The following is a 24,609-nucleotide window of genomic DNA, read 5'->3' on the forward strand; positions in this document are numbered from 1 at the left end:
ACATGATGTTATACACACTGGTACAGTAAATCACTTTTGTTCCTGGGGAGTTGCAAAGTTGCAGGCTCTTCTTGAGGTCCTGAATTAATTCTGCACGCCCATTCATACCCGCATTCCCTCCCCTTGCTCAGCTTTCACCTACAGTTCCCAGGGAACAGATGTTACATACTCACCTCAAGCAATAATCTACATTGGTCTTCCCAACCCTTTTTCTTCACTGAACACTACTGATCTACAAAATAACTTTGGGCCCTCTGTGCAAAAAGAAGAACCAATTAATAGGCTTAAACATTTTCGATTGTGCTGCTGCTTCTAACCATCATGGGCAACTCAGCAATAAAGTCAGGAGTCAATTCTTCACATCCTTCCTGTTCTCTTGCCCCCCACCAGATGTTGTCTCCCAACAGAAATGTTCCCTCCTGCAGCCTGGTGTCTGCGGGACAATGAAAGGCAGCAGCAGTTTTCCTCAGCATGCTGCAGTCTAAATTGCAGTGAAATAGCCGCTGTTTCATTAGAAGCTCAGCACCAGGATCACACATCTTCCCCCAGAACTGGGCCCTGCTTAGGACTGAGCTCTCCACTTTAACACCCCCTGCAAATCAGACAGGCTGGAAGAGTGCTGGGCACGAACTGTATGAACACAGCAATACATTTCTGCAGCGTTATCGAATCAGTCTGGAGAAATGCACACCATTTAAGCGTGTCTTAAGACTATTCTACAAAACATATAACAAGCAATTGTTTTGCTGGCCTCTGCAATTTTTGGGGATGGGACTCCATATGTTTCCTTTGGTTGTTGTTTTTTTTGTTTCTAAATACAAAATCCCCTGGATTCAGAAGAGAAACCCCCAGATTCATTAGGACAAATCACCACAGGGACCTATGTGGGTGACAAGAACACAGAATTCTTAATGGTAACTCCAGAAAGACAGGAAAAAGTTAAAGGTGATAAAAATACCTGAAAGGATCCAAAATGTCTAGGTAAACTGTCAAGGGGCTAATGTTTTCGTAAGCTCTGCAAGTCTGGATTCCTATTAGGCAATTACCTGAAAGAGAAGAAAGACAGAAATCTGCTTGGTCTTTATTTTACCAAGATTCTCTCATGGGATTCTAGAACAATTTTGAGCACAAGTAAGGATGCCAAAATTTGACTAGAAAACATTCATAACCAGGCAGCATTTTTATCCTCCTCATGGAATTCCAGGACGAATTTAAAAAATACAAGAGGTGGTGAAGAAATGCTGTCATACCTCTTAGGTGTTCATCATCTTTGGAGAAGAAGACAACTCTAGCACTTTCTGTGCGTGGTAAAGAAACGAACCTAGACAAGTACCAAGGGATTTTAGCATCCAAAATTGTACTATCAAATTCCATGAACGCAGGTAAAAACTGTAGTGCTTCAGAGAAATGGTATACATTGAAAAGCTTTATTCCCTAGTAACCAAATAGAGCCTTCTAGAAAAAAAAATAAAACTCTTCTTAAAATAAAACTGACTGTGTCTTTGGCTTCTGGCCAAACTCAGGTTGGAGTTGGTCAAACCAAAATGAGCCCGTTAATTTCTTGCGCTCAACGTCTCTCTTTTCATATTCAGCTTCACATCACATGGGCTGCTGGGAGTTTTGACTCTGGGCAGCACAAATGGTTTTCCAAGATAACTTTCATTGCTCAGAGGTGTGCAATCTCAGTTTCCCATTCCCTGAGTGCTGCTATTAATATTCCCACAGCATCTAACTACTACAGCCAAGTAGACAGCAAATAGAAACGGAACTTGCATTTCTTGGTCCGTTTCAGTGTCTCACGTCTCAGGCTCATCATCACCCTCAGAAGTGCCGTCTTGGAAACGTGAATCCTCTTGCCATGTGACTTTTACCGGCTTTATTGTTCCGAGTCTGCAAGACTCTGCAATAACAGCACCGAAAAAGAAACAAAGCCACATCCAGATTATTCCTCCACTTGTCAGGAAGAATTCCTCCTTTCAAGACAAATACTTACTGTGGAGAAGACAGATGTAGGAAGGACAGAATCTGCTTCTGCCAGATTTTCTGAGCAACATCTCTGCTCCAAGATTTTCCACTCTGTTCTCGGGATCTCTGCTGTATTCTTATGAATTTATCATTGCATTCAGAAGACACCGAATACCTTCCAAATTCAGCACAAGTGTGGGGGGCTTGTTGCTTTGTGTTGTTGCGTTGTTTTTTTTAAATATTTTGGATAACTTCACATGGTTTCTTTTCTCTCCTACAGGACTGTGACTTGATTTAATGTTGTTTCATCCTCTTTCATAAGGCCTCATTTTATCTACGGTTGGAACATCCCAACCATCATGTGTCGATCAGTTTCCTTCTTCTATAGGTCCAAGAAGAGAATTCAGTAGCAAAGAGAATGTTTGTGGATCTTGCAGTCAGCTCCAGGATTTTGCTCCTCCCTCTCCATTAACACATATTTACTTTAAAATCTTGTTGGGTTCTCTGAAACTTGATATGACTGGTGTGCCATCTTTCTCCCTGTTTGAGAGATTCAGGGCATGACAACAAGGTTTTTCACCACTCACCAAAAACCTCAATGCCTTCTCAAAGCATGCCTTTCAGAATTCCTGAGATGCAAGCATAGTTACCTCTCATTCATGTACCACAGCCTTGGCAAGCAGAAATGAAGATCAAAATGCTTCTGCCTACTTACTGGCTTCTGCTGTGGAAAATCTCCTGCGTCCTGACCTTCTTTACACCACAATGCTCTACAGTGCCTGCCAGAAGCTCTTCCTTAGAAATGGCACTGTGAGAAGGGTCCTGCTGTTACCTACTTTGATGCCCAGCTCTTCTGTGTCTCCAAAGAAGGAAAACTTGAACGCGCTCGACTCCTGAGATGCGTTGTTCTCGGGCAAAGGTCCCAAATGGTCATCTGGGGGCAGGGTCCTGCGCATCCTCTTTGTCCCGGGGTATTTCCACAATCTTTTCTGTTTTGTTCTTTGAAGCTCCAAACAAGTCTTTTAAATCAGCAGCAATACAGTAATGGATTTCTTCAGACACTTGAGGCAGTGTCTCACTCTCTTCTTTCTTCTTTCTTTTGGCTTTACTGAAATGAGATTGTTCAAGGATAGCAAAACAGCGCACGTCCTTTCCAAAGACAGCTTCCCTAGGAGCCACCTTGCTCTGAATGTGTCCCTAACCGTATGCAAGTCCATTAAGGAGAAGTTCGCTTTCAAGAGTGAGCAGTGGGGAAACATCTCAGCTTGGAGTCAAAAGGCCGGAACAAAAGTCCTTTTTCTTTAGCCGCATCATTTAAGTGACTTTTCACTTAATACACGGTAAGACAGAAATCAAGGGATTTAGCACAAGACTACTTTCCTGCCAGTAGAAATGTCAAGAGCTAATACAGTTTTCTCACAGACCTGCAAATCGTAAGGTCCCTGTACTGAATGTTCTCACCTTTACTTCCAGCAGCAAACAGGTACACTAGAAAGAAAAGATGAGGCTACGTGCTGCTGTTGGAGGTCCCAGTTGAGGCCCGACGCCTCTGGTGGGAGCGGTTGCTCCTGCGGGAACTCCCTAACGATGTCCTCATGCGCCTGGGCCTCTCAGCACTTGCTGCTCTCCTCGTGCTCCTGTCCTGGCGACTCCTGGACCGGAGAGGTTGATTTGAGGCCCGGCGCTGCAGGCGGGAGCGGCTGCGTCTGGGGGATGTCCCTGACAGAGTCTCCCTTTGCCTGGGCCTCTCAGTCCTTGGTCTTGCCCTGCTGCTTCTGTCCTGGAAACTCCTGGACCGGAGAGGTTGATTCGAGGCCTGGTGCTGCAGGCGGGAGCGGCTGCGTCTGCGGGATGTCCCTGACGGAGTATCCCTTTGCCTGGGCCTCTCAGTTCTTGGTCTTGTCCTGTGGCTGCTGTCACGGCGGCGACTCCTGGACCGGACAGGTGGACTTAGGGCCCGACGTTGCTGGCGGGAGCGGTTGCGTCTGTGGGAAGCCTGTGAAGGTGTCTCCCTACGCCTGGGCCTCTCAGTCCTTGGTCTTGTCCTGCTGCACCTGTGACAGCGACTCCTTGATCGGACAGGTCCATCTGGGGCCCGACCTTGCTGGTGGGAGCGGGTGCGCCTGCGGCCGGGCCCAGCATGTCTGGAGTGGCCCCTGTCCTCAAGCTCAGGGGTGCTGCTGTACATTGACCTTGTTCTGCTGGGGCTGCTGGTGTCCAGCGAGGGAGATGGCAGAGACTGCTGCCGTGCTGTGTGTTGCTGGCTGCTGCGGCTGCTGGTCTCTGCGGATGAAGCCTGGGGATCCAGCCCCGATGGCACCGGGCCATGGGAGCTGGGGCTGATGGCCTCAGATTCTGTGGAGCCGTGAGCAGGCTCCAGTCCTGACTGATTGGTCGGGCTGGGGCCACTGAGCTCAGGCTCATCCCTGGAGGCTGTAAGGACAAACAGGAATGTCAAAGACCACCCAGGCCCACGGCAAGCCTGGCCAGAGCAGAACCCCAGCCCTTCAGGAGCAGACGGGCTCTGCCAAGCCCAGCCTGGGCACTGCCCCCAGCCCAGGGACACCGGGTGCTTTGCCTCATACCCGTTTCAAGACCAGCACAGCTGTCACACTCCCAGCTCTGTACGCTGTTTCTCAGGCCAGAGCAGCGCCTGTGGGTGCCCTCAGCAGCGCAGGAGGAGCACAGGAGCAGTTTCCAGGGCCTGGGGAAGCAAATGGGTTTATGGCACTGAGGACAAATTGATTGTCCGGCCAAGCTCTTCTAGTTCTTTTCTCTTTGAGCCCTTGAAGTGACACGGCTACCCTGCAGAGCCTCAGGTGCCGCTCCCCAACTTACCCCTCTTCCTCTGCCTCCTCCCTGCCTCCCGGGTAAAGGCAATCCCTGGCATTGCACCTGCTGTGCCTCTCTGTTAGATCCGCATAGGCATCGTTGTCCTCCCATGTTGGCTGTCTGATGGAGAAAGGAAAAGCTGATGAGTTTCTGCTGCCGTCCCCTCACAGAGGTACAGGTTGTCCCTGCTCTTCGTCCTGTACTTTTCCAAGGCGTGCGTGAACCTGAAGCCCAGACTGACGGGACAGGGCAGGGACAGGACTGGTGGGGCAGGGCCTGGCAGAGCACAGACCTTGCAGCTCCTGTCCTGTGAGGCAGGCAGAAGGACACCAACCTGAAGGGGATTCGGATCCCCAGGGTGAACATTTCAAGAGCAAACACTATCCGGTTTCTGCACAGGGGGCACCGGAAATATAAAAGACAAGCACGCATGGCCTGTCCCTGCAGGGCAAACAGAAGCAGGGTGAGCAAGGCCCTGGTGCTGCTGAGCACCTGCTGTGCCCTGGGGCTGAGGGGAGGGCTCCTACCTGGATGCAGTCCCTGTGGAACCAGGCCCTTTTGCACGCTGGGCACACCAGGGTTCTGAAAGTCTTTCTATCCTCCACTGGCTCCATGCAGATGAGACAATCGGTGCCCGGCTCCGGAGTCGCCTCCACGTTCTGCTTGGGACAGTGCTCAGGGCAGAAGGAGCTGGAGGAAAATGGATGGGCAAAGTGAGAAATGTTGGATCTTCTGCCAGGGGTGACCAGGAGTGGGGAGGAGGTACCTGTAATCTGGAATATACTGTGTGACGCAGCCGCCCTCCTTGGCACAAGGCAGATGGAACCATCTGTCACAGTCCTCCATGCAGCACATGATGGTTGCCCCGCTCTGGCCACAGACGCAGCAGCGCTGGGAAGAGCCAAGCAGCCCCATCAGCAGCAGCCTCGGGGCCTCCCCAGGCAGCCCCAGCGCTCCGGGCAGGGTGCAGGATGTGGCCGCTGCTGGGTCTCAGCCCACAGAGCCGTCTGGTGGAGGAGGGGGGCTCCTGTGTGAGAGCCTCTGTGCAGCTGCTGGGAGCCAGACTTTGTCCCACATCCGGCCAGAAGGGCAGGCCTTTCCTTCCAAGTGTCTGGGCTAAGCTCTGGCAAACCTCACTTGGCATAAATCTCCCTGCTTGCGTGGGACACTCACCTTTTGTGCTGCCCGCCGCACTGCAATTTGGATATCTCTAGGAAGAAATCCCATGAGTCCAACATGGTCGTTTTCTTGAGGAAAAAGTAGAGTGGCAAAGAACTGCAGCAGAGAGGAGGAGCAGATGAGGAGAGAGGGGCAGGAACTGCCCATTGCAATGGTGGAGGGAGCTTCCAGAGCCACTCACCAGGCAGAACACGTGGGCACAGAGTCCGCCCTTCTCCAGTTTGTCACCGCAGATGTCCGGATCAGCCTCTGCACGGCGACACAGCATGCACACTGCAGGGCACAGAGCCAATGGCAGCGGGCATGAGCACCTCTGCGGGGCTCTTTGGCTGCAGCAGCATCGGCCCCAAGGGCTGCTCTGTCCCTGCCTGCCTGCCTGGCTGATGGGCAGGGCTGGAGGCCTTGGAGAGCAGGGGCCATTGTGGGCACGGGTGTCCCAAGAGCTGCCCCCTGGCCCAGCTGGGCCCCACTTGGGGAGGAAGGAGGCTCCCAGCCGCGGCATGGCTGAGCAGCTCCTGCCTCCCCCTGCCTCTGCTCTGGGCCCCACACAACGCCTGCCACAGGAGCCCCTGGGCCCGGCTCTGGGAGGGCGGCTTTGCCCTCACCTGGCTCCCTGGCACCAGGGCCCTCCTGCTTGCTGTCGCACATGGCAGCCGTCAGCGGTGAGTCCCTGTCCAGAAAGGTCACAGTCTCCTCCAGGTGCTGGTTCTCTCTCTGTCTGGGAGACAGAAGAGTGTGGGGAGTTTGCAGAACAGGCCCAGAGCCACGAGGGCACTACTCCCTGCTGAGCCCTGCGTGAGCCCTGCTCCTGTCCGCCTTCTCCTCCCGTCGTCGCCTCGAGGAACACCGCAGTCCGCTCTGGCTGTTCCTCCGCTGATTCTGGGCAGGGAGAGGCAGGGGAGCCTGCAGCACAGGCCCAGAGCCCCGAGCTGTGGGGCTCCGCTGGTTCCTGAGCAGCAGCGTCCCTGCCCTGCCTTCTCCTCCCGTTGTCAGGTCGCACTGACACGCGGCCTGAGCCCAGCCTTCCCTTTTGTGACCTTGCTTGCACGGGTCACAATGGCCACTCTGACATCAGCATTGTGCAGCCAAAATTGGGGCAGCCATGGCCTCAGGTCCCTGGCAACCACTTGAGGCGGCCCCCTTGGTAACTGCCCAGGTTCTGAGATGGGTGCGAAGGTTTGGCCAGGAGGGAACCCAGGCAGGGACTCCTGCAGCAAGTGCAGGGCCGAATGCCACGCCCTGGGGCAGCCATCGAGGCTGGTACTGTTGGCAGTAAGGTGCTGTTCAGGCACTGCCACTCCAGGGCTCCAGCCCCGGCCAAGGGAAATCTCTGCTCCTGCCCCTGGCAGGGGTCAGTCACACAGAGATTGTGCATTGAGTCAGGAGTGGAACTGAGGCCACACATGGACTCTAGGTCTCTTCACAAGGTTAATCGGAGTTTATTAGAAACCCATTATTTTATACACCGTTCTATTACAGGTGGACCTGATTAGTCATTTAATCAGCAACCCCTGACATCATTGGCTAATTCACAAGACACCCTTTGCTAAACATCTGATGAGAAAACAGCCGTTCAAAACACCAGCTGCAAGGTTGTTTTTAGTCTTTGTCTCAGGCATCTCAAAACTGTAGTACTTCGCTTGCCCAGTCACGGGGATCTTTTGTGCCGGCTAGCTTGTCCCCTTCAAGTGACTGGAGGGAACTACAAGTGTGGCTGCCCCCAGCTCGTCACTTAGAGCACCGGGTGGCAGTGATTGCCTCAGCGTGGGTGACGAAGGCACAGCAAAGCTACGAAGATCCAAAGCAAAGGAATAGGGAGCGGACACCTGTATGAGGTCTGCAGAGCTTTTATTCTCCCAAACCGGGACAGTGACAGATGCCTCTCTACCTTGGGTCTGACAGGGGATTATAAAGGGTGTGGGCGTGAGGGGAGTGAACACAGTGCAACCAATAGGAAGGGATTACATCAGTGCAGGGGCCAATGAGGAGAACCTAGGGAGGGGAAAGGTTTCCAGGGACCAATACTAACAAGAACAGGGATGACTGACATCAAACATTCTAGAAGAAAATGGGGACGGTTTCAAGGATTGACAGGGAGAGGGGGTGTACAACTTGGACTGACAGGGGTATTTTTAGGTACAGAGGGAGATTGACAACCCTGTGGCGGGAAAACTTTGTGGCAAGGAGGTGGGGAAAAACCTTCCTAGGGAGGAATAGGGGACACTTGGAACATACCAACAAGACCTGTCTAACAACTAATTTCTAACTTAATTACCAAAACCTTATAAATCCTTGTAAAACTGTCACACAACCACACAGCAACCCTTCGCACCATTGGCTAATTCACAAGACACCCTTTGCTAAACATCTGATGAGAAAACAGCCGTTCAAAACACCAGCTGGAAGGTTGTTTTTAGTCTTTCTCTCAGGCATCTCAAAACTCCCCACAACAACACCTGGGAAAGTTTATCTGGCTTCTCTTTCTCTGACTAAAGTGTTGCATCCACATGGATTCTCTTGCACTGGAGAAATTCAAAACCTGCTTCAGGTGAACTGACATTTTCCTCAAGACCTCTCTGGGGAAAACCAGGATGAAAGTGAAGGCACTGCTTTGTTACAGGGGCATTGCCATGCCCGAATCCTCAGTGAAGGAAGAAAATTAGCAATGGTGACACCACTGTATAAACACAAAGCACATTTCAATGGTCAGCTGAAGTGCCCGGAGGAGACAGACATTAACCACCCTCACACTCATCCTCAGGACAGTTTTGTCTCCACATTTGACAGTTCTTCCTTTGAATGTTGTTTGGTTTATTACAACTCAGAGGCTTAAAATAACAGTGCCCAGTGTAGTTATTAGACCCCAAAACATTCCTCTAACAATTGCCTTATGTATTTCTCACTGTCATGTCCCAAGACTTTTTATCTGAGGTCAGAACAAAAGAATTCCAGCCTCCTGCCCATGATAGAGATGGGGAGATTTTGAAAGGATATAAGGACAACCATTATCTGTTGGGAGGTTACTGTGTCTTGGTTTGACAAGACAGGAGTCTGTGAAGGAGGGCAAAAGCCTCCTGTGGAATGGAGAAGGTAAACCCCCTCCCTCTGATTTACCAGGATTTTTAAATTAAAAAGCTCTCAGGCAAAGATATGGGAATGGGAGTAACAATTCTTTACTAGGAGAAACTAAATAACAATTTAAAAAGGCAAATGCAATTGGTACAAATAAAACTAGTGATAAAGTCCACAATCTGACACCCTGAGGAGTCGGGTTGTTAGTAGTAGTCCGGTTGAAATGACAGCTGCTCCCCTTGCAGTGGCTGATGAATTGCAGCTGAAGCGGTGATCTTAAGAAAGGTATAGTTTTCTGTGAAGATCTGGTGGCAGTTGGGCCGGTCTTCCTCAGCGCCGGGGCTGCCTCCGAGCTCCACCGCCGCCGCCTCACCGCGCCGTTTCTCTGGGAATCCCGCCAAAGGAGCTGCTTCTCTGGGAATCCTGCAAAGAGAGAGAGAGCTGCTCTGTCTCCCAAAAGGTACCCCTTTATACAATAAAAGAGTGCTTGGCTTCCCCCTCTGGGTGGAGCATCTCACAATGGGATGGTGTTACGTTACCAGGCCTGCAGTGAGCCAGTCAATGGCCCGTTAACAAACGATTACCTCTTCGGAACCAACCATTGTTCTTGGAAGAGATAACAAACCTGCCCAACCTCCAACAGATGGCAAATAGAATACAAGCTTATCTTACAAACCAGGACACTGATGAAGAACAGGAAGTTCAGGGGAGATGGAAAGAAGTCCAATTGCTTTCCAAGAATAGGAAGAAAAGCTTTTTAAAGCCAGTATACTTTGCCACTTTATATTTGCTGCTCTCCCAAGACAAAAGATTTTACAGTGTGACTTTATCACAATTGGTTTTGTATCTAGAAAATTATATGTCATTGTTCTGTAAAATGATAAAGCTGCAAAATCTAAAATTAAAAAAATAAACAACCAAAACCAAACACCAAACCAAAGAAAACTGAAGTATTTGTCAATTCAAGTGCAAGGTAGATCAAGTGCTACCTGCCAGCATCAGTTGGCAGGTTCTGCCAAGGTGCAAAGGCTGCCACACCAGCATGGCAAGCTTGAAAGAGTCCTGTGTAGATTCATCACAGTGGAGAAGATCAGCAGGACCTGAGCAAATACAGAGACTTGTACAGTTTCAGAAATCAGATACAGGAAACAATTCCTTCAGAGCTCTCTGCTACAGTTTAAATTCATTATCTACCAGAAGGAAAAAAGTAAAACAGACCTTTAAAACAGACTATCAAAGCAATAGTGGAGTTTTCAAGAATGAATCATTTTCTCTACTCTATGGGACTGGACTTAAGCAGATCCCACCCTTGAAGGGAGCCTGGGAGTGCAAATACAGAAGGGGCAATCCCACCCTGAATTTGTCAGGAAGAGGAGCTGCTCTTTCCACTCTCTGTGGTCATACAGTTTGTCTTTTCCAGACTGGGAGGTAGGAAATTTATTGTTAAATTACATTTCTAACAAATTTAGGAGCTTTAGATATTGCTTCAATACATGCAGTAAAGCATCTCCTTTACTATATAAAAGCATTGTTTTTAAAATTAAGTTTAAAGCACTACTGCGATATAAAAGAAATGTTTTGTAAAAAGCACTTTATCCCCCAGAACTCAAATAAGGTTTTATAAACAGACATGCACTTGTTACCAGAGAGAATCCTAGAAGCCTTTTGTTTCAGTTATTGTCTATCTTTTTTCTTTGTGTAAAATGCTGAAACCTTTGGTAGGTGCCAACAGATTGAGTAATCCAACAGGCAGTTCTTTTCACTACCCACCATTACTTTCACACCATGAAGACTGGAAGACTGGTTTTTGTCAAAATAAATGAAGCTATTCCATATGACAACACATTTCCCCCCACTAACTCCAACAGCTGTAGCCTGAAATCAGGAAAAAAAAAGTTAACTGCCAAGTTAACCCCAAGACTTAGTATTCTTTTAGAATTTAAAACAGTGACCGCACCACTTGTTTTTATGCTTTTATCTCCCTCATCTTCTTTTTAGTACAAAACACATACCATGCATACTCAGAACCTGGTATGTTCCCAGTTAAATCAAAGAACATGGCAGCATCCAAGCATCCACAATAACCTCCACTGAGACATAAATGGATCATCATTTATCAGTCACTCTGCCTATGCAAAGTAAGTATTGCAAATCACATGGATGATAAGAGGAGTGTAAGCAGAAGGAGATAAAATAAAAATCTATGTGGCTCTAAGGCAGAAAACATGCTTTTAAGTGAAAAAAAAAAAATCAAACCTTACAGCTGCCTCTGAGAAACTACAGCACGTCAAATTCAGCTTTGTTTTCGCTTAGATCATCTCTCTTGGAAAGGCTGTAGATGTTGGGGTTTTTTTCCTTCCAATTGAAGCTTTTTCTAGGAAGAACATGAGACTGCACATGTACATCTTTGACTAGAATTTCCTAGAGGAAACAACTTCATGTGAGAAGCTTGTGAAGAAGATGTTGAAATCAATGGCTTCCCTGCTTCCTATGTCCTTTCCCCCCACCGTGACTGCACTTCATTTACCTGCATTAACAGCACGGATGAGAGCCAAGCTAAGAGAAGGAATTTAAAAAGCTGTGATGTTTTCTCTGCCATTACTTAAAGTGCCACATGCAAACCCAAGCGAACAGTCTCTACTAGACACAGAGGAACTAAAAGAGGATCTTGCAGCCTGGATGTCAGGTAGAAGTGAACATATTTGTCAAAATTACTGTAGAACAGGTACTGCATCAGGAGTGGCAAAAATTAAAAATGCCTTCCTGGGGAGATTCCAGCAGGGAGAAGGTTGCAGACACTTGAATTAGGTTTTCAGGTACTGTGCAGTTTGTTGGCATCTGACCCAAGGGCACAGCTCCCACACACATAAACTTTGGAACATCTAAGCATGGGTATGAGTGCTCTGGCTTGCTAAAGAACTCCGTGTTCAGCAGCTTGCAGTGGGGAGTGTCCTTAGGGTGCACTCAGAAATAAACCAAAATTAGGCCCCTTATGGCTTCAGGGGTTAGAGTTTCTTGGGGTTTGTTTTGTTCTTTTGGGGGTGGATTTTTAAAGATGTGTAGAGAACTTCTAGTTGCGAGCACTTTACATTATTAGACCACGCTAGTTGTCTTACCACTGAGCACAATGAAATATGAATTATTTTTATCTAGAATCATTGGTGATTCAAGACATGACAACACAAGTATTGTAGCCTTCCAAAAATGATGTGTGTTTTATTCTCTTGATACAAATATTCTATTCCTAGGAATGAATGGTAAATACAACATTTGCACACCCATTTTTACAGAAATACAGACACAAAGAAGACTGTAGGGTATGAAATACCATGAAGCTAAATTCAGGCATTTGTCAGACACAGCAGCTCAAGGTACTGAGCAGCACAAAGGGTTGTGAATTTAAGAACCTCTCTTGAAAGAGACACTGCGTGTGTCTTACCTGGAACTCAGCTGCTGGTACTGGATATTGGGTTCTGTCATCACAGCAGACACTGCCTGCACCCTGTCAAATGAAATTAAGAGTTAGGCCGGAGATGGAAGGAGGGGTGAACAATTAACAGTTTCCTTAGAAAATGAGAATTGAATTTAAACAATTTTTTTTTTGCCTTTTCGTCTGTTCCAAAACATACAGTAATAGAGAGGAAATTTAGAGATCCCTTTGTTCCATCATGGCATTATCCAGTGCCTCCAGCTGTTTTAGATACCCGGAAGGTGGGACCAGAATTCTGGTCCTCAGTTTTTGTGATTTGCATTCACTCCTCAACCTCTTCCCAATTCTTTAGGGTGCCAGGCTGCCTTGCAGGATCCTCACTCCAAGCCCAGCATCCTCACTGACACCAGCATTAGCCGCTTCTGATTGTGCAGCCGCAGCTCAGTACCATTAGATGCAGCTCTCCAGCTCTCCGCTCCCCCTCTACTCCAGCCTCATTAATCAAAATGGATGTTGGCAAACTGCAGTAAATGCCAATGAGATTTCTTCAGTGTCTCCTAAGTCCTCTTGAAAATAGTGTGCATGGAAATTCAGACGTTTCGCTCAGCTGCGCTGCAGAGCTGACACTGCAGCACGGTATTTCAGAAAGACAAAGGAAACAAAATACAGAACCTTCTCCTGGCACATACAGGTCACAACTAAATGACTGAAGAGAATGAGTTTGGTTTAACCAAGTTCTACTGCACAAACCAGAGCGAAAGCTTCAGGACATCACCTGATGCGGGACGGAGAGAAGAGCATATTAAAAATAAAAGCAGGGGAAGCGCCACAAATGCTTCCACTGCACCGAGCATCTCTGCAATTGGCTGGGAGAGCTGTTGCTGCACAAACTCTGCCTGCTCCCGCCCCACGGAGTAAGCCCTGCTCCCTCTTACAACAGGCTGAAGCACAGCATGGCAAGCTGTCCCCAGTTACTATCCCTGATGGCCATCCCCCCTCAAGCTCACAACAGCAACAAGTTTGCCTGAGATCCTAAAAATCTCTCAAATTGAGCTGTGTGCGGGAGGAAAATTGTAGTCCACAAATGTTTCATGCTAAGCCTAGCAAACTTGGCCTCTATAACTTCTGGCTTCCAAAGCAACAGATCATGGTTCAAACCCTGCTGGGGTATTGTCCAATAAAAATCCCTTTCAGGTGCGTCATCACTGTAAGAAGGAAAGCAGGGAAACAAAGGTGAGGCAATTTCAAAAGGTACTAAACTGAAGGCAGAAAGGAAATTAAAGTCCCTCCTCAAAGAAAACAAGCCTTGGGTTTACGACTAAAATATCTTTACAGGGGATTAGTCTTGATTTTTAAATAAGAAAAAGGAAAATTTTCCCTTTGTGTGGCAACCATGTATTAAAATCAACACAGACAAAAGTGTACCTGAGTGTCTAAAAGTCTCACCTGTCCCAGGGGTAACTCTTTGTATTGGAAAGGTGCGCCCTAGCCTAGGGGAAAAGTGCTGCAAAAATACCTGCTGCTTTAAGTTATGAAATGGAAAAGCTAACATCCTACCTCTTCAGCTCCTACTCTAATGCAAAGCAGTGATGAATTTGGAACAAACCCCAGACACTTAATAAAATTATCCACTTTAATGTCCTGACAACTGATATGCTGGAGCAAATCCTGAAGGACCCATGGGATTCATTAATACACTTTCATCATAAAAAGGGGAAGTAAAGTGAATGATCCCAAATAGCAGGCCAAGCTACGGAGAAAATTCCCAAATGTATAATTAAAAAGACTGAGTTAATAAGGATGTTGCATTAATTCAGGTCCATCAATAAAACAACCCTAGCAGCTTTAGGTATTATCTTCAAAACCAGCATTAATGTGGAATGTTCAGCAGAAAGTTGGGCTTAAATAGCAGTAAAACTCTATTTATTTGGGGTGAATAGGAGATTTCTTCTGCAATTACAAACAGTAATTGTCCAAGAAGTCACAAGTCCTTCATCACAGGAGTCACTTACACATGGAAATTACAGGATGTGCTTTTTTGGGGAATTGCAACAATACTTGAGAAGTATATAATAAATAAGAGCATGTAAAAACAGGTTAGAAATAAAAGGGAATTCTGTAGCTCTGGTTTGAAGAGTATTCTCACTCCTCAGTCACATCACAAAGGCAAAGGCAAAGTGAACTGAATATAGCATCCAGGCTAGGGCCAGAATTGACTGCTTCATGATTTAGAAACCTCTTGGGAAGCTGGGACACTTGCTCAGTTTGTGAACCCACTCTAAACTCTGTTTCTACTGGGGTATAGTTGTACTCAGTCCAGCTGGATTAAAACTAAGCAGAGAGATGCTTTCTGAACATAGCAAAGCCATAGCCTGTGGCTCCCTGGACCTGTAGGGAGCATGTCCTCACTCCCTAGCTGAACAAGCTATTTTTAGATTACACAAAATGGATGCCAACAGACCTGCTGTAATCAAATGCTGGTTAAAAACAGCACCTATCTTCAGCAAGGAGATGGCTCATGATGGCTCCCGAGGATGTTCCTAAAATGCTGTGCTGTCCTAGCCAGTTTTTCAAAGGTTCTTTATCTCTGGTGGGGGGCTACATCCAAGTCACTAACTGGATTGGACTGCTGTGGTATGCGTCTTGAGCTGTTTATTTTTTAGCATCAGTCTCATTACAGGGTTATGACAATGGGAAGATGCCAGCAGCTCACATCCAGGCAACAGACCAAGAACTTAATGTTACAACTTACTTTATAAACACTTTGACCAGTCACACAAAGCAAAAGCATATTGACAGTAGTTCTATCCAATCACTACAAGCACACGTACCTTTAGTTAAAATAATGCTTGCTTATATTGAATACAATACTTGCTTGTAAGCCTCAAGATACAATGCACAGAGCTCCATTATTAAGCTTAGACCTTCCTAATATCTCATCAGATATACTTTTCTGCAACTTAGGAAGTTATTCTACCCAAGCGTTAATACACAGACTATTATTCTCTTTGTCCTTTCTTTCTACTTCTTGTATAATTTTTCTGCTGACAAATCTTATAGCTACTGCTTAGCTCTAATCACCATCCTGGTGTATCTGAGGCCTGCCTTTCGCAATGTGCCCAAAACGCTCTGATTTTAAGGAATCCCACAGTTCCCCCTCTTCTTTCAACTGAAAGAAACTGTCATAATCTTGTCTTTAATAACTACCTTGCATTCATAGCTTTCCTATAATATCTCTGCTTATTACTTGCTTAAAGCACCATTTTTGTTTGCATTAAGCATAGCTATATTACAACATAACAAATTTATTGCTGTGAAGGTCCAATCAGTTCAAAGCACATAAGTCATATTTGATAGCAATTACAAGTCATTGTTCAAAATTGTCTTGCCGATTCCAAGGTCTTAGTTCTAAATCTTTGTCCATCTCTATACCTTCATCCACTAACTCTGTAAGAGTTTGAGAACTCTCTGTGAATGCATTTCCTACCTCTCTTTCCTGTATGATAAAAACTTGTTTGATAGCTTTGCCCATCATGTGTTGTACACACCGAAGTATGCAAGGTATTACTACTAGTATCGTAACTAAAATGCCTAACACACATAAACGTATTTTACAAAGATTCTTTAGCCAAGGTGCAAAACTCCATTCTTGGAACAAGTTATCTAACCATGATCCACCATCTTCTTTAATTTGAGCTGTCATATCCTTCAGCTTTTGTATGCTTTTGTGTATGGATTGAGAATAATCTGACAGATTCATACAACACAATCCTTCAAATTCCTCACAACCATGTCCATGTGCCGGTAAAAGAAAATCAATTGCTGCTCTATTTTGAAGAGTGGCATGTCTAACGCTGTTAACATCCGTCAGCATATCACTGATGGCAGTGGATGTGGCATTAGTTTGTTTACTCAGCCAACATCCAACCTGACCTAGTTGTTTCAATGCCACTGCTGAAGCCAGTTGGGGTAAAAACAAGCCTGCTGAAACCCTTTTCCCAGCATTTCAAGGCGTGAAATCACTCTTACACTCCTCATCATAGTAACTAGCAGATCTTGTCCCCCTATTCTTCTTCTTAATGACTGCTTTAGCTGTAGGTGCTATGACAGTGAGCATTCCAATGCTACAAGGGCCACTTTCAAGGCGTGATGGAATGCCCTGCCAAGCCCTATCTCCACAAATGAACCAATATCCTTTTGGCAATTGTCGTGGATATTGGTCCTCTTTGGAAAACACATCCCAGTTGTCTGAATAATTGCACCAAAAACTCGAATTCCCGTATGCAGAATAATGGGGAGTAACATTGTACTTTGGAGGATCACCTTCTCGCCAATCATTAGCTGTAAACATAATGCAAAAATCCATTGTTAAAGAACCAAGGATTACTAATTCTTGGGGTACAGATACTGCCTTGGGAAGTTCTTTGGCCCAAATACTCAAATTTAATACAGGATCGCCCGCACTGTCAATTTCACCTCTATTGAATTGTTTTTTGACCAAGGGGAAATTGTTTACTGGCACACCGACTAGGCAGGTTGAGAAAGGCTTTTCTGGTTCTGAATTAGACAAGCATATGGTATCTGAGCCTGCTGCCTTGGCTAAGGTCACCCAACATTAGGTTTTGGTTGTTCCACAGGCAAATCTGCACAGCAAAAAGCAATTAAACCCAACCAATACCAACATATCATTCGATTTTGCTCCATCCTTTTTCATGAGCTAATTATTGGCAAAAATTCCACCCATATATACCAATTCAGAAATGTTGCTTTTGACCTTAAAATAAAATTTCACCTTTGAAAATCCCATAGAGAGGATCTATAACATAAGAAACAAAAATCCCTGTTTTTGCCAAAAAGAACTCTACGAAACCAACAATTAACACATCTATAAAGAGCATAAAAATCAGAAGATTGTAGGTTCCACCGATGAACAAGGAATGCCAGACATGACCCACGATCTCTCTGTTCGGCTCACGTCTGCGTACTTGCTTCTACGGTCTTGGACTCGTCAACACGTTCTTGGGAGTGATATGGTTTGACGTTTTTCACAGGGACCCACTTAATTCCTGCACCTGTAGAGACAGAAGCATACCCTTTGCCCCAAGTGATTAATCGGAAAGGACCTTCAATTTGTCCTGTTTCAGGGTTTCTAATCAAAACAAGGGGATTTTCTTTCAATTTTGCATGTGTGTTATTTGAAAAATGCCTAAAAATTGGTGGATCGGGTTCTGCTTCAGAGATGTTTAAGAAATTAAAAACATATCAAGCTTTGTTCAACCTCATCTGTGGTGTAGCCTACATTTCCCCCCTCTGTTGATCAAGTATGCATTTTAATGTCTGATGTGCTCTCTCAACAATCGCTGGACCTGTGGGAGAATGAGGAATAGCAAAGATGTAGCAACACCCCAATCTTTTAAAAATGTGGCAAGTTTTTGAGATATATATGAGGGACCATTGTTGGTTTTTACTTCTTGGGGCACACCCAACAAAGCAAAAGCTTGCAAAAAATGGTGACAGGCATGATTACCTGTTTCACCTGTGTGAAGAGAAGCAAAAACTGCACCAGAGAAAGTGTCCATTGAAACACAAATATTTTTAAATTTAGCAAAAGAAGGATATTTAGTGATATCTGTTTGCCATAACTGCAGGCTTTGCAAGCCTCGCGGGCTGACCGCTCCTGTTGAAACAGGAGGCTGCACAAGCTGACAGTCAGGACAAGCACTAATGATAGCCTTAGCCTGACTCTTGGAAATTTGAAACATCGGCACAAGTGCTTGAGCGTTTTGGTGATAAAAGGCATGACTAAATTTCGCTTGCTGAAAAATGTTTGGTAGAGAGTTTGAAATAACCATTGTCAATTTGTCAGCTCTCGCATCTCCTGCCACTAGAAATCCAGGAAGTGAAGAATGAGCCCTAATATGAGAAACAAAATATGGATTAGTTCTATATTGCAAAGTTGTGTAAAGACATGAAAGCCAATGATATATCATTACAAACATCCTTTAAAACTGATCCTTCTATTATTTTAACCACATTAGCAGCATAAGCAGAATCTGTAATTAAATTAAAAGGTTGTGGAAAGAGCTGAAAAGCCCAAACCACAGCAGCAAGATCAACAACCTGAGGAGATAATTCTATTTGGACATCTGATTCCCAAGCTTTAGTTGTTTGGTTCAACCAAGTTATTACCGATTTGTGACTTTTGCCTGATCCATCAGTGAAGAGAGTTATTGCATCTAATGGTTCTTCACTTAATATAGGTTTTTCTCTAAAACTCAATTTTGGTTGTAATAATTTGTGAGCTGGGTAATGAACAGAACAAATACCTGGGAAATTTAATAATGCATATTGTAAATCATCAGAATTTTGCATTGCCCAATCAAGATAATCTCTTTTCAGTAGTAAATAGATAACTGCAAATTCTTGACCTGCTAAAGTTAACAATCTTGTTCTGGCCTTAATTACAATTTGTGCTATCATCTCTAAAACTGTAAAAATAGTCTTAGGACACCTGTAGGGCAGAAAAAATCCATTCTATTATCAACAAAGGATCTCTCTAAGAAGGATCCCATTGGAAAATGAGACGACAAAGTTGCATTTTTTCTCCCAAAATGGCAAAAAGGAAAGGCTTTTCTGGAACACAGCAATGAGCTTGTCATCTTTGGAGAGCTTCCATGACCTTGTCAAGAGCTGCACGAGCTTCTGCACGAGTTAAGAGTTCAAGGAGAGTTGATGTCACAACTTCCTCTCAGCAAATCAAAAAGCGGACCCAGTTCATCATTGGTAATTCCCAAAACAGGTTTAACCCAATTGATTTCTCCTCGAAGTTGTTGTAAATCTTGTAGATTGTTGACACTGATCTGGAGCGGTATCCTTTGAGGCGTAATTGTTTTTTCAGTCATCTTCCATCCCAGATACTTCCAGGGTGAAATTTCTTGAATTTTGGTTATAGAAATTTCAAGTCCAGCATTTTGGATTTCAGTAACAACACTAGCAAGTCCCACAAGCAAAACAACAAGTCTTTTTATCAGAGTCCAACTGTACAGTACCAACAGATTTTTCAAAAATTTTTTTGTTTGCTTTTCCAGGACCTTTTCGAGCTTTTCCATTTGTTGTCCCAAATTTTCTCCAAAAGCTTTAGCCAAATTATCTCCCAATGTTTTTCCTAACTTTTCTTGAGATTCTGTAATTTGCTTTCCAAAAGCATTAACTTGCACATTAGCAAGATGTTGTGGAGAAGTGAGTTTACTGCAAGCTGTTAGCATCTGTGTTACAGTTGGAGGCTGATCAGGTAAAGTCAAAATAATTTTTCTACATTCTTCTTAGAATGAGACAAAAGCAAGATTTTGGATAAAACAGGAATGAGCTTGTTCATCTGGACATTGTTCTTCAACAGCTTGCGTTAATCTATCTAAGGAAGAGCCAAAAGGTTCCAATTGACCTTGTCTGATAGTAGTATAAGCATTTACATGGGTACCAGCTGGCTCAACTGAAAACAAAGCTTTTCTAGCAGCATCTTTAATATCGGTGAGCACAGGCTGAGGCAATTCCGCTGCCTGATTTTCTGGTCTATGGAAAGGTGGATCACCTGCTAGTTGGGCAATATCTATGTTCCCATAATGTCTTGGGGTGACGTTATGGTGTTTGTATCTCCAATCGTGTGTTCTGTTTATGATTTGATATTATGTTCTGTGCTTTCAGAACTGACTCTGAAAGTGAAGGTTTGTTTTGCCTTGTTATCAGCCGTGGGTTCACCTCCCCCCATGGTCTGCTGTCTAGAAAAGGCTAGTGCTGGCTGGCTTGCTTTTGCTTGCTTGCTTGCTTGCTTGCTTGTGTCGTGGTTTGACATGGAAAAAAAATTTTTCCAGAAGAAAGAAGTCAATTTAGATGTTGACCAATTGAAGGTAGACACGCCTCTGAGAACACAGAGGGATTAAAAGCAAAATTCCCAGGAGAACTGGCTCTCTTTAGTTCCAGTCAGCGTGCAGTGCAGCCTCTCCCCTGCCTAGCCCGTGGCTGGGCAGGGAAGGGGAAGGCCCATGGCCTGACTGAGGTAGGTCTAAGGGTGGAAGGACTGGAACCGGGCTGACCTCCTGCAGAGAGAAAAGTGAAAAAAATCTAAGATGTCTCCATTCTCCTCCCCAGAGTTTCTCTCCCAAAAGGGAGAAAGAAAGAGACAACAGCAGTTTTATCAGCAGTTCACCGCGGGAAAGGAAGAGTGGGGGGGCCACAAAGTGCCCAGTCGCGTGGGAGCCGCCAGAGTCTGGGCGTCAAGCCATCCTGGGAGTCCAGACTTTTAATCCTTCCTCAAAAAATGAAAGCTTTATAATTTTTTTTCCCCCCTCCTCAGTTTAAAAAACAAAAATAAAGGCACCTTAGACCCTGAGATGTTGAAAAAAGAAATTCTAAATAAGAGAAGGACAAAGAGTAGCTTTTATCTAGTCTTTTCCATATTGACCACAAACTAAACCAATCTTCTTTTTCAAGAAAAACTATATTTTAAAAAGATGCCAGAGCCAAGTCAAGAAACCTACTTCAGCTAAAAAAAACCCAAAGTGGAGTGAACAAAATAAAAATTAAGAAGTTTGTAGTAGTGCCCCCTGTCCTCAAAGAAAAAAAAAAAAAAAAATCTCTGTTCTTAGACCCTCAGCCCCAGGAGAAAATGGGAAGGGGGGGGGGGGGGGAGTGTAGTCCCAAAAAATAAAAAACTAAACTGTTGTTTTCTCCCATCTTAAGAAGACATCCTTAAAAGAAAAATCCTAAAAGCAGTCTGTCCATCCATGCATTGGTGGTGAAAGCACTGTACATAAAAAAGAGAAGGGTCACCATGGCAAACTTTTTTTCTCCAGGCAGTGCCATGGGTAACATAAAAGCACAGGATTTGGCAGCTGTGTTTCTTTAGAAATCTGTAGCACAAGAGAGACTCCTGTCTCCCTCAAGAAACTAAATATCAATTGTCTAGAAAGTAGAAACCTAATTAAAGTCCAGATTGTGTCTCACTGTAATATGTTAGAGTTAAATAGTAAGAAAAAGAATGCTTTGCAAAGTTTTCATTTTGATCTGTGTTTATATTTTTTTTCTTTCCTTTCTTTCTTTTATAGTAGTAGCTTAATAAATTTTTTTTTCTGTTATTAACCTTAAGCCTGCTTTGCTGTATTTTCAATTCTATTTCATAGCATTCAATTAAGAAATTACATTTTCATGGGGGCACTAGCATTGTGCCAATGTCAAAACATAACAGCTTGCTTCTGCTTTCGCCTTTGCTACCTAATCAGTTTAGCTAAGCAGTCCAATTCTTTCCCTAGACTGTTTCTTTTCCTTTCCTCTTCCTGAATACTATCCAACCTGCTCCAGACTGGGATCTGGGAAACACCAAGGAACACTGGAAGCCTGCATTTTGTGATCTGCAGCAGCCATACCCAGTGCTGGAGAGCAATCCTCAGCGTCCAGACTTGGGCGACCACTCCCAGGAAAGACTTTCTGGATTTATTCATCTCTTCAGAGTCATGAAAGAGTTTTGTTTTCTTCTGGTTTCGTTAATTTTTTTTGGTGCTGGGGAGTGCTTTGTTCATTGAATAAACAGGTTCTTTTCCCCTTCTCTCAGAGAAAATTTTTTCCTGAACCAGGTGGGTGGGGACGGGCCGTGTGGGTTTGTTTTCTGGGGGCTCCTCCCAGAGGGTTTTCCTTAAATTTGTCCTAAACTAGGACAAATAAGGAGAGTTTTCATATTTTTAACCAACTTATTAAGAAGTTTTTTTCATTGTAATTCCCATAAGAGATATTGTGAATTGGTTAAGATCGAGGAAGCCACGTTTCAATAATCAGCAGGGCCTAAATCATAAAAATTAAATATACTTTTCAACACATTGTTAAAATAAGGAGAAGAGAACCCACTGTCTTTCAAAGCCTGACAGAGTTCTTTTATATCATGGTGAGAAAGTTTCATATCCTGGGTTTACATCATTACGACCATACCTTACTGGTAAGGCAAGGAGTTGTTTATTTGAGTCCAATTTTTTTTCTAAATTTTGACTAATATTAGACCAATTAGATAGTTGCAGTGGAAAGTTTACCTCTGATTTAGACCCTGTTTTGTTTTTCCCTCTCATCACTCCTGTGTCTGACACAGAAGAACAGGTAGTGTTGTTACAACAATCAGCTGTCCCAGGAACCCTGCCAAGAAGCTCCAAGTTCTTGGCAGTAGTGTCGTGGTAGCATCAAGCCTCCCCAGGAGCCCTGCCAGGAAGGGTGGAGGAGGAGAGCTCCACATTCCCAACGTCCCTCCCTCCGCTGGAGGTAGCGGCCACAGAATGTGTTGTATCATTCCCAGAAAAAAGCCAGAGCCTGCTACATCATGTCTCAATTCACTAAATTGGATCCTTTTAGATTCATACAAATTGGGCTGCTCTCGAGCTGCAAATCTCTAATTTGTATTTGTGACACTTTGCAATGAACTGTTACAAGTTCCACTCCGTATCCCCGCCTGCAGCTGGAGAACTCTCAGTTCCGAACTGCAAATTTGACATGCTTTTTTCCCCCCAACAGCAAATGAGACAGCCTTCAAGGCTTCCAAACGATCTGTCTGTATCTCCACAGAAACTTCCCTAAGCTCTCCCGCCTCCACCCCATCCATCTCTCTGGACAGAGCCATCCCTGCCCTGCCCAGCCCCTGGCTGCCGCCTGTCACCTCCGTCCGCCCTCCTGCCCGCTCCCCCGCAGGCAGAGCCATATCCAAAGCCCCCCTCCAGCTACAACCGGAGGCTGAGGGGTTACAAGTGGCAAAAACCCTGGAAGGGGCATGGGGGAAGAATTAACATGAAAAGAGTTCTCCAAACTGTAAAGCAATCTGTCTGCCTGAGCCCGATCTGAGGGAGTAACCTCTTGGGAAGGGGAAACTGTGGCAGAGGTGACTCCCACAGCCCCCTGGCTAGGCAGAGCGGATCCAGAGCCCCCCTAGGCAAGCCCTGCCTGCAACACTTCCGAACGAGGCACGGCCGCAGCCTGCTTGGAAGAGAAGCGAGGCACAGAAACAGCAGCCACTGTTTTGCAAAGCTTCCCCAAACTCTCATCTCCCGGACCCATTAGACTCCCAGCCTCCCCAGAACATGATCGCAGACCCTCCAGATTCTCAGAGCACAACAAAAATCCTGAATGCTTTCCCGGGAGTCCCAGGGGTGGATGATTTCATGGAGGGATGGGAGGACGCCCGGTGACAGCATCAGTGACGCAGGGAATTCCGTAAGAAACAGAGGACACGACTGAAGCTGGAAGCTGATTGGATTCCGCCTTCCCGGGGTTCGGGGTGTTGTTCACACTGCCTGGACAGGCCAGGAGAAGGGAAGGAACCCCAAACAAAACCCAACACCCCCCCAGAGGAGGACAAAGACCCAGCACCACTCAGAATTAAAGTTTCAGAACGAGGTGTCCTGTTTTAGTGCTCAAGAAAGTCTTTGCCACAATCATACGGTTTGAAACTTTCCATTAAAGCTCTGGAGACAGTCATTAGTTTGACCAAAGTTTCTTCTTTTTTAAGAGAGACCAGATTGTAAATTTTCCAGTTTATCTGGTGCCAAAAAGCAAAGGTAAAAGCAGAATTCAAGTCTATATTTTGAGTATTCACCTTTACCCAGATTAATAAGTCTTTTAGTTCATGTTTTGAGATATCTGAACATCCTTTATTCTGTAAAATTGTCTCAAGCCAGTAAAAGACGTTCCATTCTGTTTTAGATAAATTGCCCAGGAGCCCCTAAATTTGCTGCTTAGTACTTACAAGGATATCAGCTACAGACAACGAAGGGGATGAACCATTCTTCCTATTAACAACCTGGGCCTCTGGCGACGGAGTCGTCCACAATCTTCTTCTTTTTTATTCCACTAGTCTAACCACTGTCCTCACAGAGGAGCAGCATTTATCGCCGGCCGGGGGCTATATACGAGTCAGAAATAGGATGGGACTGCTGTGGTATGTGTCTCGAGCTGTTTATTTTTTAGCATCAGTCTCATTACATGGTTTTGACAATGGGAAGATGCCAGCAGCTCACATCCAGGCAACAGACCAAGAACTTAATGTTACAACTTAATTTATAAACTCTTTGACCAGTCACACAAAGCAAAAGCATATTGACAGTAGT

General features: G+C 45.2%; 1 protein-coding gene across 1 annotated transcript; it reads right to left on the bottom strand.

Moving 5' to 3' along the window:
* Positions 1-2,777: 2,777 nt before the first annotated feature.
* LOC146766281 (E3 ubiquitin-protein ligase PHF7-like) lies at positions 2,778-9,356 on the bottom strand. Its single transcript, XM_085590755.1, has 10 exons — positions 6,582-9,356; positions 6,158-6,249; positions 5,971-6,072; positions 5,564-5,688; positions 5,325-5,487; positions 5,128-5,238; positions 4,804-4,913; positions 4,551-4,669; positions 3,903-4,398; positions 2,778-3,755 (listed from the first exon to the last, which is right to left on the bottom strand). Exons 1-10 carry the CDS (start codon positions 6,622-6,624, stop codon positions 3,473-3,475), a joined length of 1,644 nt encoding a protein of 547 aa, XP_085446881.1. The 5' UTR covers positions 6,625-9,356; the 3' UTR covers positions 2,778-3,472.
* Positions 9,357-24,609: the final 15,253 nt, after the last annotated feature.

This window comes from Lonchura striata, chromosome 12 (assembly GCF_050655825.1).
Source record: "Lonchura striata isolate lonStrDom1 chromosome 12, ASM5065582v1, whole genome shotgun sequence".
Lineage (NCBI taxonomy): Eukaryota > Metazoa > Chordata > Aves > Passeriformes > Estrildidae > Lonchura > Lonchura striata.